This window comes from Schistocerca gregaria, chromosome 1, assembly GCF_023897955.1.
Source record: "Schistocerca gregaria isolate iqSchGreg1 chromosome 1, iqSchGreg1.2, whole genome shotgun sequence".
Lineage (NCBI taxonomy): Eukaryota > Metazoa > Arthropoda > Insecta > Orthoptera > Acrididae > Schistocerca > Schistocerca gregaria.
In genome coordinates this window covers 742,988,473-743,006,093 of record NC_064920.1, presented here as the reverse complement: position 1 = coordinate 743,006,093, position 17,621 = coordinate 742,988,473, and the positions used below count along the sequence as shown (strand labels likewise).

Sequence of the window (17,621 nt, the reverse complement as noted above, 5' to 3'; positions counted from 1 at the left end):
ATTGAATATCAGGATTGTTAGAAGAAGAGAATAAGATACCATTTGATAGTTGTGGATGTCTTCAGTCTGTGCCATCTTCATGACAACAATGATAATTGAAAACTAACTGGTGAGGTGGAATGCGGCACAGGAACTTGTTTCAGCTGTTCCCATGTTTTGTTAGTGTATATATGAATCAAGTCAGTCCATACATAATGTAATCACCACTCACACATTGGATTATAGGTATGTTCTGTCCAATCAACTGCTGTATACTATCTATGGTAATACATGTAATCAGGTGTTGCCAAACCCTCCATCCATTATTGCCAGTATGTGAATCCTGATGGTGCTGCGCCTTCTTTATTCAGGCAGCTGCTCATTTGGCCTCATGAGGCTAAGTGGATTCTATTCAAGACATTCCTACCTCAGAAAAATCTAAGGTGGTCTTTGTTGGGAATCAAACTCAAGTCCTTCCACAAACCACTCAGCTATGGAGTCTATCGGTCCAAGCAAACTTGTATCTTGACACACCCCAATGCTTTACTATGAGGAATAGACAGTGTTCTCAATGTGCTGTTAAGTAGTCTGTAATTATATGTACTTCATTTTGCGTACCATTATGTGACCACTGTCTTTTAGTGGCATTCCCCATAATATGGAAATAGATAGTTGTTATTCTTTCAAATCAACTAATCTCTGTCGCCAGGTACCCTTCCTACTTTGTAGCAGAATTGTCATATAGTACTTTTTCCTTAGATGAATACTAAGCTATTTAATTAAGGCCGCATTATTTGTTTGAATATTCAAAACCTTTGTGTCTCATGACAGAAATGTCGTCTCAGAACAGAATTAATAGCTCTATTAAGTTTTTCTCCCTCGTATTTCAAAGTAAAAGGCTGTTTGGCATGAATATCGTCTGAAACAAGCATGATTTAACCAACAGTTATTTTTTTTATACATCACCTTTTCAGCCTATACGATACCCTGATACGGGACTATGGAAAAGACTACCAAAGCAACCTTGTTGCCATTTGTCTACTCATCACACTTGTGTTAATAGCCGTGATGAAATCTATTAGAGGTCATAAAGTTGAAATGTGAAGAGGCGTTGCATATAACCACAGTATTTATATAAAAAATATGCAAACTAGGAAAAATGGCACAAAACACTGTTGGATAGGAATGAAACAAAATACCTGTATTTATTGAAATCACGTGTTGCATGGGGATCAAAAGGGTGTAGGAGGAAGTTAAGTTTTTTTTATGGTGATGTTTATCCTTTGTAAGTGTGGTTATTATTTGTATCTTTAGTCATTGAGTTCAGTTACACATGTTGAGTTCTTATGCATTTATTTGACAGGATCCATCCTTCAACAAGCTGCATTTTTATCAGTCGCTTCCCCACTCACAGTATTACTGATTTGTAAATCACAGGTGTCTCAGAAGCTGTACAATTATTTAGGGTTATTAGTCAAAGCATTTCTCAGAAAGTTATTTAGACATTTATTACTTTGTGATGTTGGCAACAATACTGATAAAAGTATAGAAAACTGAACATTGTTTAACTGAAGTATCATTTTCTTTAGTATCACTGATTGCACAACGTATAAAAAACAACTCAGTTACAGGCAACATTCAGGGAAGTATCTTATGCCTCCAGTTTCCTCTTCTTATACTGATCTGTGAAAAATATACATACTCTATTGTAACATAAGAAACATTTTTAAATATTTAGATCAACAGTCACATACATCATCAGCATTATGTTTCAGGGGAAACATTTTTTCGACCATCAACCCTACCAATGAGACTCAACCAAAGACCATGGTTTAACTGTGCCTAACTCAGTTCAATCCTCCACCCAGTCGTGATCCACTCTACTGCCCCCAAACCACCCGCTGTTAACTTTACAGGATTTCTTAAGCTCTAACCTTGCCTCACCATAATTCCCCAAGCCTCTCAACATGCAAACTAACCTTACATCTACAGAAAGAACCGCAGTCCACCATCCAAAAACTGATCCTGACCTTGTAATCCTGCCTGTAGACAAAGGCTCCGCCACTGTTGTTTTGAACCGCAAGGATTACCTGGCAGCAGGACTCTGCCAGCTGTCAGATACATCCACTTATAAACCTTGTCACAGTGACGCCATTCCAGAAATCCAGCAGGATCTCCAGGCACTCCTCAAATCCTTAGGCCCATCCCAGATCCTCTCCCTGGAGTCCGTGTCTCTGCTCACCCCTACCTCTCCCCGCACTCCTAACTTCTTCATGCTTTCTAAAGTCCATAAAAGTCAACCACCCAGGACACCCCATTGTGGCTGTTTACTTCACCGCCACTGAGAGAATTCCTGCTCTCGCAGACCAACACCGTCAATCTATAACACAGAACATACCTTCCTATATAAAAGATACCAACCATTTCCTCCACTGACTCTCCACAACTCCTGTCCCTTTACCACACGGTGTCCTGCTTGTCACTATTGATGCCACCTACCTTTGCATTAACATCCTTAATGCCCACTGCGTTACCACTGTTGAACACTGCAGACGTGTTCAAATTACTAGACTAAAGACATTTTTTCCAAAACTTTACATTTATTACACATTTACATCCACATATGAATTATTTGTACATTCAGTACTTTTATGCATGCCTTTGTTCTTAATCAATATTTTTATCCTGTTTAGCAAAGTTATGTTAACTTTTCACACAATATTTTAATATCATTGTCATGGTACTGGTTTTCGTCTATTTTCTCTATGAGATCTTGTTTGGTGTTCATTGTAAATTTCCTGCTAGGACCATTCTCAGACATCACACTCCAGGCCATAACAAAAGTTGGCTGCTTCACATATTGCTGCAGACACTCAGCTTTGAATTGTTCTCCAGGTCTGCAACGAACATACTGGCTGCTTTCTTCCAACACAGTGTATTCAGATTCATCACTGAAGCATGTGTATAAAATTGCAAGTTAGAAAAGTTGGGAATAGTAGCATAGGAGACCTCAACAGTCCCAAAATTCAAATGTGCATTTCTTCAGTATCAATGAAACATTACAATTTCAAACCAAGACTCCTAACTGTAAAGATCAGACCCACTTAAATTACCAAATCATTGCACATACCTTAGCCCAGTCCTCATGTGTCCACTTCTGAAGTTGTTTAGCCCACTGTAATCTTTTGGTTTTCATGGCAGGTATGATGATCTGTTTTTTCGTCGGTCAGTATGTCCTTAAACCACATTCAGACAGCATCGTCCTCACTTTCATCGGTGAAACTTCAACACCCATACCTTTCAGCTGTTGGCTCATGTCTGTAGAAGTAAGTTTACTGTTCATTGTTGTCATTTTTGTGAGTCTTCTCATTGTTCTGGGATTTATTTTTCTTTTATGTCCACATTTTCCTTTCCTGTTTGGCTTGTATTCACCATCTTTCTGCACTGAAAGTTTGGTTCTGCTGACAGTTTTCTATGATTTTCTCATTCTGTCAGCAATTTCTCGCTGTGTATAATGATTTTCAGCAAGAAGTGCTACCACAGTCGAAACTTTCCGAAGTGAAACATCTTTTTGTCTTTCCTTTTGTCCTCACTTTCTTAGGACCTCACATTTATTCCTATTGTTCAAAACATGCTAGTTCACAAGCTATATGATGTCTTGTTAATGTAGCGAGAAACTTATAGAATAAATAACAAGCTGAAGTATACCACAGAAACATAAAATATTACTGTAAACACTGTTTCAAAGCATGCTCACAGACAGCTAACATCAACACGATTTTGAGGGAAAATCACAAATCTTATCAACTGTGAAAAATTCAGTGATCTGTGAGTTGCTTGGAAGGGAAATTTCATGGCATCAATCAAACCTTTAAAACAAATCAATTATTACACTTTGCTCTCCTATTTTTACACCAGAAAACTTAAGAGTATCAAAAATAATAGTTGATTCAAATAATTTGAACACAACTGTACCTTTGCCAATGCCCGACGGATTCCAAACTGCCATGACCAACTATATCCTCACTCACAATTACTTCTTCTTTGGAAACATTACCTACAAACAAATCTGAGGTACAGCTATTGGCATCTGCATGGCACCATCCTGTGCCAACCTATTCATGGGCCATCTAGAGGAATCAGTCATATACATCCAGAATCCTGAACCTCGCACCTGGTTCAGATTCATCAATGACATCTTTGCGATCTGGATTGGGGGTGAGGACACCTTATCCACATTCCTCCAGAACGTCAGCAACTCCTTCCCTATTTGCTTCACCTGGTCTACTCAACCCACTAAGCCACCTTCCTAGATGTTGACCTCCAACTCAAAGGTGGCTCCAACAGTACCTCCATCCATATCAGACCTACTAACCACCAGCAATACCTTCACTTTGACAGCTGCCACCCGTTACATACCAAGAAGTTCCTTCCATACAGCCTAGCCACCCATGGTCATTGCATCTGAGTGGTCTCTTTCAAAATATACCGAGGTTTTCATTGGAGCCATCGCAGACCTTAATTATCCTCCCAGCCTTGTACAAAAACAAATCTCCCATGCCTTATCTTTCCAGGCTTCCACCACCTCCTAAAAGTCTCACCGTCCGGCCACAGAGGGGCATTACCCTCATAACTCAATACCACTCAGGACTGGAGCAACTGCATTACATTTTTTGCCAGGGTGTTGACTACCTCTCATGGTGCCCTGAAATGAGAAATGCCCTGCCCACTATCCTTCCCACTCCTCCCACAGTGGTATTGCCCTGTCCACTGAACCTACACAATATACTGATCCATCCCTACACAAACCCTGCTCCCAACCATGGTTCATACCCCTGTAATACACTAAGGATGCAAGAAAGACCTGTCCCATACATCCTTCCACCACAATCTACTCCAGTCCGATCACAAACATCACTTATCTCATCAAAGGCAGTACTACCTATGAAACCAGTCATGTGATCTAAAAGCTCAGCTGCAACCACTGTGCTGCATTCTATGTGGGATGACAACCAAAAAGCTGCCTGTTCACATGAATGGCCACCATCAAACTGTGCCCAAGAAACAAGTGGACCACCCAGTTGCTGAACACGCTGCCAAACATGATATCTTTCATTTCAATGATTGCTTCATAGCCTTTGCCATATGGATCCTTCCCACCACCACCAGATTTTCTGAATTACGCAGGTGTGAACTTTCCCAGCAATATATCCTACGTTTGCGTAACCCTGCTGGCCCCAACCTTCATTATTCATTATCCCCACCCATCCAGCCCCCCTGTTCCCATACCAGCACAATACAGCACTCATTCCACAGTTGCACCCAGTCTTTTTACTTCTCTCCTTTCCTGCTTCCCCCTCTCCCCACCTCTCCCATGCCCTCTGGCTAACCTCCCGAATGCACGAAGCTGCCCTACCCTCTCCACCTTATCCCTGCACACTCTTTAGCAGCACTGCACTGTCCGCCACCCCTACCCTACTATCCCTCCCCCTCCCCCTCCCGGCCCCAGCCTCCTCCTTATGCCCACTCAGTTGCCACTCCCATCATGCACTGGTGTGTCTGCTCGCAACGTGGCTACAGTTGCCTTAGACTGCAGTTGCGCGCGCGCGCTCGTGTGTGTGTGTGTGTGTGTGTGTGTGTGTGTGTGTGTGTGTGTGTGTGTGTGTGTGTGTGTCTATTTTTGACAAATTCTTTACGGGCTGAAATCTTTATTTGGAACAGTCTTTTTGTTGAGCCTATCTGCGACTCATCAAAGTTAATGATGGAAATTCTTATTTTCATGCTGCAGCTTGGTTATCCATAATTCTTTGCATGCAGGAATGCTAGGCGGGCGGTTGAGTGATACTGGCACCATAGCTCAGAGTGTTCAGTAGGAGGGCTGTCTGCTCTGTGAGAAAAAAAAGAACCTTGAATGAAATATTCAATGGGCAACTAGAGCAGGTGTCATGTGACGTCCACCTCAACCAACTACAGGTTTTGGGCGGGGGGGGGGGGGGGGGGGGGGGGAGCTCTCTTCATTATATATGAGGAACAAAAATGTACCATAAATAAATTATTGCATAATCCCAACTGATTGTCTATTTGTGCGTGTCTTCACAATGAATGTGGTTAAACTGGTCACGGATACTGGCAAAACAAGAATAGTTCTTGCACCATACACAAAATATTGCAGAATTGCTCATGAAAAACATATTTAATTCAGGTTGCTAAATGCACTGCCCAATGCAGAGGGGCGAAGAAAGGTATTCCAATCATTAGAATATTATCAGATGGGCCAAAACAAAATAGCGAATAAAAGAGTCATGACCAAGACTCAAACACAAACCAGCGGTAGTGGGTTAAATAGTTCATATGGTGATCTCTTCGACTTAGAAATTGACTCTTATTCTGCGACTTAGAAATTGACTCTTATTCTGCTAAGAACGGTGATGTAGGAGGACAGTAATGTAATGTGGAGTTAGCCTCATTTAGTATTTAGAACTGAAAACCATGGTTTCTCATCAGCAATCAGAGAGTCCGTGGTTTCCAGATAGCGTCTGTCACTTCTGTATAAAGAGTATGTTCTTGCAGAAGTTTGAAAATTGGTTATGCTAAGGTATCCAGCTCTCTTCTTACTGGAGAGATGATGGAAGTTCGCTCACCCAATCAACTCATTTTAAACATAACTGAAGTTCCTGAAATTTTGGATCAATCTCAAGAAAAACAAATTCAAAAATTATCGATGCTAACCAGAACACATAATATGTTCATAGTGTATTTGGAGATTGGTAGGGCACTGATGTGTAAAACGAGGTCTTAGGATGAAGCCCACTTCCTAGGAGGTTTATTTACTTATTTCTTTACATATTTATTTGCATTTATTTGTATGAATATAAAACTAGCACTCCATATATTTGATATTCCAAAATGCATAAGTTATGTGCACAGTAACTACTTGTTACTGACAGATCTAAAAGTTTGAACTCTCCATTCCAGCTGTTCTTATTACTTTTTTTAAGGGAATATTGTATGTTAACTGTTAAAAACTGTTTACGTAACATGGTCATGTGATGATTCATATTTGCATAATTACTTTGAAAACTGTTGGATGGCTAACCAAAATGTATTTCCCAGTCATTGGATGAATCTGAGACCTTAGTTCATTCCCCACTATAAACGGGAAACCTGTTTGTTTTTTGTGCATATGTTCTAAGTAGATCATCACTGCCACTGAGATAATGGAACAAAGATGCTATGAATCATAATATGAATGTCTTCCACGGACAGATCATATTTCTACATAAAGGCTTTCCTTAAACAGAGGTTTCAGGTCGCATAACATGCTGTAAGCAGATATAAATATCAAATACAGCATTAAGCTAATATACTAACTCACATGAGCACTACACATTCATTGGCACTACATCCCAGAATAGGACTTGTGCCACCTCAATAATTTTCCGCCATTCCTCTTTGGACTTCGCTGAAGACCTTCAGTTACAGCAACCAACTCTATCAGCGTCTTCTACAACTTCGTCACTCCATCTCAACCTCAATCGTCCTCTTGCTCTTCTTCCTCCAGGTTCACTGCAGCTGGCTTTCCTTGCAGGATCTATTCATAGAGTCATATTATATGTCCCACCCATCCCATTCTACACAACTATATGAACTTGACCACATCCTCCTCCTCATAGCAGTCATAAAGCTCAACATTTCTTCGCCTTCTCTGACTCTCATTTTCATACACAGGTCCAAAGATTCTCCTCAATATTATTTTGTGTGATCCCAGTCTGCTGTAACACCATCCTTACATTCCATTCTTCTGGCATCTCTTTGTTTTCCCACATGAGGAACAAAATCTTGTATACCCTGTGATTTAATGCATCTCCTCTGGCTCTCAATACTTCTGCTGTTATTTTACCAATCCTTGGTGCTTTATTGTTCTTCAGTCAGGCAATTGCTTTGTCTGCCTCTCCCTGAGAGGGGGGAGGGACTATGGCCACCTCATATTCTTCTGGGTGAATCGGAATCTCTTCAATAGGGGGCTCTGGGGCAGCCAACAGTTCACTAAAATACTCTACCTAACAATATATCTCTTGGTCATAAGTTAGTAATTCCCCATTATTACTTTTACATATATTAATACATGGCTTAAATGTTGTTCTTTCACTATTAATTAATGATAGAATTTTCTGACTAATTTGTTTTTCCAATTGTCTCCAATTCTTCAATCTGCTTTCTTTCCGATTCCCTTTCCTTCTTCCGATGCAGTTTCTTCTTTTCTTTCTTTTTGTCTTGGTAATTTCTTACCATTAAACATGTGCAGGATTTCTCAAGCGTTTTCCTATAAGCCAGATTTTACTCATAACTTAAACTCTTGCTATATTCTTCAAACCAGGAATTTCTTGGTTGTTTGAAAAGTGCCTGCCAACAATAATTACATGATCGTTTTGGCTTAAGGTGTGCTGAACAGCGTTACACTATATTACTTTATGGATCCTTTTGTGTGCTATCATAGTGTTACCTACAGCCATATTATGTGATAGTACAAACTGAACAGCTCTGTATTCGCTATCATTTGTGTATTCATGTAGACTATACTTTCCTATTGCTGGATGGTAATCATCTTTTCCAATCTGTCTGCGTTTAGATGTTCAGAGTAGAGCATCTCTGTCACTGAGGGAATGGAACAGAGATGCTATGAATCACAGAATAAAACAGAGATGCTATGAATCACAGAATAAAACAGAGATGCTATGAATCATAGTAGGATTGCGTTTCATGGGTAAATCATATTTCTACATACTTGATTTCCTAAAAAGAAGTTTCAGGACGCGTAACATGCCATGTGCATTTATAAATATCAAATAATTTCTTTCTTCTTCTTCTTCTTCTCCCCCCCCCCCCTCCCCCCTTCTCTCTCTCTCTCTCTCTCTCTCTCTCTCTCTCTCTCTCTCTCTCTCTCTCTCTCTCTCTCTCTCTCTCTCTCATTGATAATGGCTAGGAACTAGCCGAAATCTGGATTTGCGTAATAAAACCTGAAAAGGGGGGGGGGGGGGGAGAAGAAAGAAATGACTGATTGCTGCGCTCTGTCATTTATAAATTACATAACAGTCGCTGAGTGCACCCACTTTTGTAATGGAAGGTAACCTGACTAAAAGAGCATGTATATGAACTCGTAACTTTGATTACACACACAAGAGCAGAGCGCTTACTGCTGAGCCTCTGGTGGCCCAGAGTGACAAGCAGATACCAATCGTAAAAGACCTGCTTCATCAATTTTTGGACATTTTATTTTTTTCTCGACAGTGACTGAGAATTGTCCCCTATGTTTTTGCTTATTGGAATTCTCTGTCATGAACTTTACGTATGATGAATGAGGGTAGGTCCTTTGTGGGAAATTTTGTATCCCTCCTTATTAGTGAAAATTCAATGAATGAGACTCTCCTCAGTGCGGTATATGCTGCTGACAGACGTGTCGGGATAGTGAAATCTAATGTCACCTTACATTTGTAGCTTCAGCCAAATAATTGTGGGAACAAAGACATTTGTCTCTTTAAATTCATAAAGATGAATTACTCTGCTGTATTTACCAATGCCAAATTTACAAAACAGTTATGAATATAAATTTTTTCTATTGGCATGTTTTCAAGGTACTCTGTCCCATGACTGAAAATTTATCTATAGTCAAAAGGCACTAGCATTAAAGGGAGAGTAATATTGTGGAATACATAGGAAAAGAAGTTATATATCCTGTAGAACAATAGAGTTTCCAAAACCAACAAGTAAGATCTTAGTACATTGAGATGTTCAGTGTACTATCACTAGGTATTGTAGTTTCTATGATTGCAGTGACAACAGGAGATCTATTTCTTTATAAACGGTATGCAGAAACTCGGAGCTATGATTTAACAGTTTTATATTACTGGTACACCTAATGTAAGAAGCATTTCTAACACGTCTGACACAAACTGAAGTTTATTACTGTAAGAAGGCAACTTTGTTTATCCCCATTCACCATGTTGTCTAATGTCGCTGTTTATTCAGAGCTCTCACTGGTCTTAAGCACCAACTCGTCAATGCAACAAGCACTGTGACTATGTAGAATAGAGAATGCATCGTCTTTCCTCGATTGTTTACTGACGTGTTTGAAATTTCTTTTCTTTTACAGAAAGTTTGCTTCAATTGGCCTGGTTTCCATGATAACAATTTACTAATGGACTCTGCTCCTACTTTGTATTATTATGTAATGAACCTACTGCAATGAATGAAACCAAAATTGTATGTTTGGTTATTTTTGGATAGCCTGCTTATTAGTTGCCATATTTCGCGATAATTCTTTTGTTGCTTCATGGCATGGTGTGAATAACTTCTTTAACTTGGTAACATAAGTAACAAGTCATTTTGCTTTAAAAATTTTGTGTATGATGCATTAAAATTCTATTTTGTTGAATGTGGAATACGTTAAACCTGAAACCTTATGTTAATTAAGTCACGTCCGTTACATATTTTTTGAACATCAAGGGTGCTTGCTGGTTTTACTACTTCTTGATCATTATTTTTATCTGCTTAAGTGTCTAAAAAGCAGTGAAAGAAAGTGTGACATATAAACAAGAAGAACCATTAGACTGGCATTATTTGTTATAGTGTCATTGTATCTGCTAGCATCTTCAGAAGTGGGTGTTACAGATGATTCATTTAGTGTGTTGAGAATAGGCTGTTTCAGAAGACTTTGAACAGAAAAGGAATATTGTCATGTAAAAGTTCCGTGATCTAAATATCAGAGTTCCTGGCGGTTATAGTTTACTGATACAGATCGGAAATATTATGTCGATGTATGAGGTACAAAAGGTTTCGCTGTCAGCTTTGGGAAAATATACCTTGCATGCTGCTCGGTTTGATGAGCTACCCCAGAATATGATCCCGTATGACATAATACAAGGGTTGGAACTTGAATAGTGGCAACTATTTATTCACAACCGCTACAAAAGAGTTACATTTTTACACTTTCTACTGTCCTTCAAAGTAGTTACCAGTGTTGTGTAGAACCTGTTGCCAGCGATGTGCAAGGCTTAGGCTGGCCGGAGTGGCCATGCAGTTCTAGGCGCTACAATATGGAGCCGAGCGACCGCTATGGTCGCAGGTTCGAATCCTGCCTCGGGCATAGATGTGTGTGATGTCCTTAGGTTAGTTAGGTTTAATTAGTTCTAAGTTCTAGGGGACTGATGACCTCAGAAGTTAAGTCACATAGTGCTCAGAGCCATTTGAAAGGTGTAGTATACTGTTAGCAGAGCCTATTCTGTTGATGGCTAAACCAGTCCTAAGCAAAGAAGGGAAAACCTAAAGGTGGAAGGAGTATACACAGGATCTATACAAGGGTGATGTACTTGAGGGCAATATTATAGAAATGGATGCGGACGTAGATGAAGATGAGATGGGAGATAATATACTGTGTGAAAAATTTGAAAGCACACTGAAAGACCTAAGTAGAAACAAGATCCGAGGAGTAGACATTATTCCATTAGAACTACTGGTAGCCTAGGGAGCCAGCCTTGACAAAACTCTTCCATCTGGTGGGCAAGTGAAAGCTACCAAAATATCAGTTTAATATGTCACAGGTGCAAAACAATAACACAAACCCTTTACAGATGAGTGGCAGAAACTGCTGTAACCAACCTTGGAGAAGATCAGTTTGGATTCTGTAGAAATTTTGGAACACCCGAGGCAATACTGACCCTATGACTTAGCGTAGAAAATAGATTTAGGAGAGGCAAACCTACATTTCTAGCATTTGTAGACTTAGAGAAAGCCTAACAACGTGACTGGAATTCTCTCTTTCAAATTCTGAAGGTAAAATACAAGGAGTGAAAGGCTATTTACAATGTGTACAGAAACGAGAAGGCAGTTGTAGTGTGTCAAGGGGCACGTAAGGGAAACAATGGCTGCTAAAGGGTGTGAACCAGGGTTGTAGCCTATTCCCAATGTTACTCATTCCGAACATTGAACAAGCAGTAATGGAAACAAAAGAAAAATTTGGAGTAGGAATTAAAATCCAGGGAGAAGAAATAAATCCTTGAGGTTTGCCGATGACATTGTAATTCTGTCAGAGACAGCAAAGTACTTGGAAGGGCAGATTAATGGAATGGGCATGGTCTTGAAAGGAGGATATAACATGAACGTCAACAAAACCAAAACAAGGATAATGGAATGTAGTCGAATTAAATCAGGCAGCACTGAGAGAATCAGATTAGGAAATGAAACACTTAAAGCAGTAGATGAGTTTTGCTCTTTGGGTAACAAAATAACTGAGGATGATTGAAGTAGAGAGAATATAAAATGTAGACAAGTTATCGCAAGGGAAGCGTTTCTGAAGAAGAGAAATTTGTTAACATCGAGCATAGATTTAAGTGTCAGGAAGTCTTTTGTAAAAATATTTGTATGGACTGTAGCCACATATAGATATGATAATGGATGATAAACTGTTTAGACAAGAAGGTAATAGAAGCTTTTGAAATGTGGTGCTAAAGAAGAATGCTTCTGGTTAGATGGGTAAATCACATAACTAATGAGGAGGTACAGAATAGAATAGGGGAGAAGAGGAATTTGGTAGCACAACCTTGACTAGAAAAAGGGATCAATTGGTAGGACATATTCTGAGGCATCACAGGATCACTAATTTAGTACTGGAGGGAAGCATGGAGGGTAAAAATCGTAGAGGGAGACCAAGATATAAATACGCTAAGCAGATTCAGAAGGATGTAGGTTTCAGTTTTGACTCGGAGATGAAGAGGCTTGCACAGGAACAAATAGGATGGATAGCTGCATCAAACCAGTCTTTGGACTGAAGATAACAACAAAAACAATAACAAAAACAAAAACATGAAGATATGTTTACTACAAGTAATTATCATAAATGCAGTTATCTGTTTCATGCCTTCTGCAAACCAAGACAATAACTAGTTTTGGCGGTAGTATAATTTGGTTTTATTGCTGTAAATGCCCATGATTTATACAGTAAATGTAACATTTGGTTATTTTTAATAGTCTATGGGTGTGTATTGAAATGTCTCTTCATTTTAGTGTTACATCAGACTTGATAATCATTTTCGCCACCATTTGCCCAGCTGAGTGTAGAAAACCACGTATAAATCATACACAGACTAGTTCAACGAACTGTCCGAGTATGCCCTTGGATGAAATCCAGTCAGTTCTTTCCTCCCCAAATTAGCAGCACAGCGAGATGTGATGACCCATTGCCACAACAGCAGGTTGGTGGTGATGAACATAAGTAGAAAGAGATACTAAGGTAACAGGTGACAAATTCTAATGAAGATATTTACAAACTACAAAGAATCTTTCGTTGCCAGAATCGCTGTTACACCTGGTTCATTTGATCCAATGTATGATGTACCACATGCTCCTGGACCAATGCACATTCTACAAAGCACTGTAGATGAAGTTTCAATATGTTTTATAAAAGTTTTCGTTCAGTTGTGAGATTGATCACCCGAAAGGTAGAAGATGGTAACCTGAACAAATAGCCCCATACAGGTGCTCGCTGCAAAACAGCAGCAGCTCAGGATCAGCAAATATGCCTTTTCAGTGAAAACTATCCATTTGTCAATGCATGACAAATTCCGCAAGCTTTGAGACTCCCTATCAGCAGCAAAACCATCATTAGTTGTCTATGAGAAGGCGGACTGCAAGCAGGAAGTGCTGCTCAGAAAGGGACATTATTTCCCACAGCCTGCCTTGCTTTTGCTGCTGCAAATGTTAGTAGAAATGTCCAGTTTTTGAGGCGGGTGGTTTTTACAGATGAAAAGGTTTTCTGTGCGATCTCAACAGGAAGAGTACTTGTTTACTGGCCAAAAGACACTAGGTATGATCCAAGATACATTTACAGTTCACAAAGAAGCGGTAGGAAATCAGTAACGATACAGGCATGGATATCAACCACATGGTGTGGGTTCCTGTGGAAACTGAGAGGAAAACTGGATGTACGCAACTGTATTTCCATTCTGAAGAATGTCATGTTGGCTTCAGTGACTGACTGATTTCGCAACTCTCAGGTTGTGTTCCAACATGATTGATCGCCCATTCACATGTCACGTGTCGTTAAGTAGTAGTTTGGCGACGACAGAAATATTAGTGTTTTGGAATGGCCACCTAAAGGAGCCAACATGAATCCAGTTGACAATATTTGGACAGAAATGGTTAGAATTCTGAATGAATTCACTACCCACTTACCTCCAGCTTGCTGATGTGTTTCATGACACTTGGAACGAATTACGTGAAATTATCTGGCTGGAGTTTTGGGCTCAATGCCCAACAGACTTTGTGCTCTTATGGAAGCAGACGGTGGCTATACACGATACTGAGCAGATGTGTTACTTTTCGTTAACCAATCATATTCAGAAGATAGTCTCTAGCTTTTTGTGAAGAGGTATAATTTCATGTCATTTCCAAAAAAAAGCTGCAAGTTTACACTGGATGACCAAATTAATTTTACACAGGGTATCTAATATTTAATTTGCCAAAAAGAAGTGCTCATTTTCTGTATCCATCCAAAAATATGTGGATAAGAATAAAAATCAGCAATAACTTAAAAAAAAAAAAAAAAAAAAAAAAAAAAAAAAAGTAGCGGAGAAGCTTGCCGATGAAGGCATAATTGGAGAATGAAGGTTGGGCTAAAAGGGGTGCTAAGGAGGCCCAGAAAAAAAAAAGAAAGAAAAATATGCAATATATTTTGAGTCACTGTGAAAGCAGTGGCTATTGTCAATTATAAGTAGCATTAGAACAAGAGTTTTATTTATTTATTTACAAGGCTTTAGTTTGCGACAGCTAAAAAGTGCTGCTTCATAAGACCCAATGTTCATTTATCATAGGCAATGCAGCAACTGTGTCAAACCTTTTGATATGTACCAAGGTTCTCTGGAAGAGTAACATGCTTTCCAAAAGAAAATGACAAGATTTTTAGTTCATTTCATTTAAAGAACTTGCATTGTGTTTTGACATTCTGAACTAAAATGTTGTTGTTATGTGTTATTTCAATGAGAAAGGACAGTATTAAGTTTCAAGATATAAGCATTAAATGGAAGTTTTTAATTTAGGAAATGCACTATTTAACAGTTTATATGTTAAATAAATATGTACTTACAATGCAGATGAAGAAGAAAGTCAAAAAAGATGTAAAAAGAACAGGCTGGTCTGTAAAAAAGAAAAACTGTTGGTAAGAAATTTAGTTGATGGTGAGAAGCCAGAGTTATATGCCACTTTTTCCTATTCTGAGTTTTTCTGAAAACTGGTACCATGTTGTATGTGCAGAATATAACATCCAGTACAATTTACGTAGAAGCCCAGAATTTTAATCCACAGTAGACGGATCAGGAACCTATTAATAGTTTCTCTATTTTCCTTTATCACTGCTGACACTGAGAGTTTGGTTGATTGATTTAGGGGAGAGGACCCCAACAATGAAGTCATTGGTCCCATCGGATTCGAGAAGGATGGGAAAGGAAATTGGCGATGCCCTTTCAAATAGCTTTAGTAGCAAAGAAGTAATAACACAGTATGTCTTGCTTGTTGCAGCAGTTTTTTTATACATCTCAATGTTTATGACATCATATCTCCAGTCATCACTAATTCAAATTTTAAACGACCAGGCCAGTTGGCCTCGCGTTCTTATTCCCACCAACAGATAGCAGTAGTTTAGACACTCTGGTAATACACCATGTCCTATGTCCTGTACTTGTCCACTGCAGTGCTTGGGGTCACAGCATGGAGTGTAAGTGTCCTGGTGTTCATTGAGTATTTCTTTAACCAGGAGGTTGGCTGTAGTATTGTCTGGTGTCACTCTGGCATGGACTTGGGTTTTAACACACCTAGCCTGACTGCTGTTTCCTAAAACGTTATATGGGACTTTGTTGCTTTTTTTTATGTGTACTACGGCATGTAAAATCTATTATTAGCTCTGGTCTCTTGTTTATTTTCAGTATAACATCTGATAATGGCCATGTAAGAGCCTGAAACCAAGCATGTTTTAAATAAAAAGAACCTTACAACTGAAGCGGTATTTTCAACCTGTGTTAGTTAATGTGTGTTAAAGTTTACATTAATATTTTAATTACAACAGCCAAGAAAAGTGTTAAAATTTACTTTAATATTTTCATTACAACATCAAGGAAAAGTGTAAAAATCAGTGGAGTTAACAATTAGAATGAAATATTTACTCTCATGAAATGTACCAGCGATCCACCGTGCCAAACAGTTGTTACCATTCCAGCGCCTGTCAGAATGGATGGGCAGAAACCAAACATTGTGGTGAACCATGACCTCCAGCAATTCGTAACAAAGGCTGTAGAACAGGAGCCATCTTGTTCACTATGTGATCAAAAGTATCTGGACACCCTCAAAAACATACGTTTTTCATATTAGGTGCACTGTGCTGCCATCTACTGCCAGGTACTCCATGCCAGTAGTCATTAGACATCATGAGAGAGCAGAAAGGTGCACTTTGCAGAACTGGTGGACTTTGAACGTGGTCAGGTGATTGGGTGTCACTTGTGTCATACGTCTGTATGCGAGATTTCCATACTCCTAAACATCCCTAGGTCCAGTGTTTCCGATGTGATAGTAAAGTGGAAACATGAAGGGACACATACAGCACAAAAGCGTACGGGCTGACCTCATATGCTGAGTGACAGAAGAGGGTCATCATGTGTAATAGGCAGACCTCTGTCCAGACCATCACACAGGAATTCCAGACTGCATCAGGATCCACTGCAAGTAATATGACAGTTAGGCGGGAGGTGAGAAAACTTGGATTTCATGGGTAAGTGGCTGCTCATAAGCCACACATCATGCCAGTAAATGCCAAACAACACCTCGCTTGGTGTAAGGAGTGTAAACATTGGATGGTTGAACAGTGGAAAAATGTTGTATGGAGTGACGAATCACGGTACACAATTTGGCGATCTGATGGCAGGGTGTGGGTATGGTGAATGCCCGTTGAATGTCACCTGCCAGCGTGTGTAGTGGCAACAGTAAAATTTGGAGGCAGTGGTGTTATGGTGTGGTTGTGTTTTTCATGTAGGGTGTTTGCACCCCTTGTTGTGGTGGGTCAACACCATACTGAATTTCAGAATTAACGATGGAGAGCGCCATGAACTTTTAAGTCATTTTCAACCAGGTGTCCGGATACTTCTGATCACATAGTATATGTCCCTCCAGTGAAGAAGTGTTGTTACCGTGGGTCCAGCAAGTGTGCTGGTGAAGCACCCACTGAACATCTGTTGACTCCATCTTTGTGATCAAGGTTACTTTAAGTACTAGCCATTGTCCATAATTTGCTGCCTGTCATCCATATTATGTGAGCACCATGTTATGCAAGTACCTTTTCCATTCAAAAATGTATAAAATATTCCTGAATAATGGGTCACAAACTGTAACATCTCGATTCTTATTGCTGCCTTTATTCACTGAAGCTATGATAAAAGCAATGGAGAAAAACAATGGAGAAAAGAATGTGTCAGTCGCAAATAGCTGAAAACATTTCGGGAGAAAAAGCAATGCAGTTCTTAAAAATCTGTCTGCGAGACATACCTCATATCGCAGAAAAAAAGTGTGCGTATTGTTACTATTGGATGTGGTGCTTGAAGGTAACT

At 39.5% G+C, this 17,621-nt stretch overlaps 1 protein-coding gene across 4 annotated transcripts in view; it reads left to right on the top strand.

Annotated features, from left to right (window-relative positions):
• LOC126267441 (transcription initiation factor TFIID subunit 4) overlaps window positions 1–17,621 on the top strand; it is a 184,080-nt gene that overhangs the window by 145,284 nt on the left and 21,175 nt on the right. Inside the window, exon 13 of one of the 4 annotated variants that reach the window (XM_049972722.1) lies at window positions 10,130–10,351. The exons of the other annotated variants lie outside the window; for them this stretch is intronic. Within the exon in view, the coding sequence (XP_049828679.1) occupies window positions 10,130–10,225 (96 nt within the window). The 3' untranslated portion in view covers window positions 10,226–10,351. Of the gene's footprint in view, window positions 1–10,129; window positions 10,352–17,621 lie in introns of those variants that run through there. 4 annotated transcript variants of the gene reach the window in all.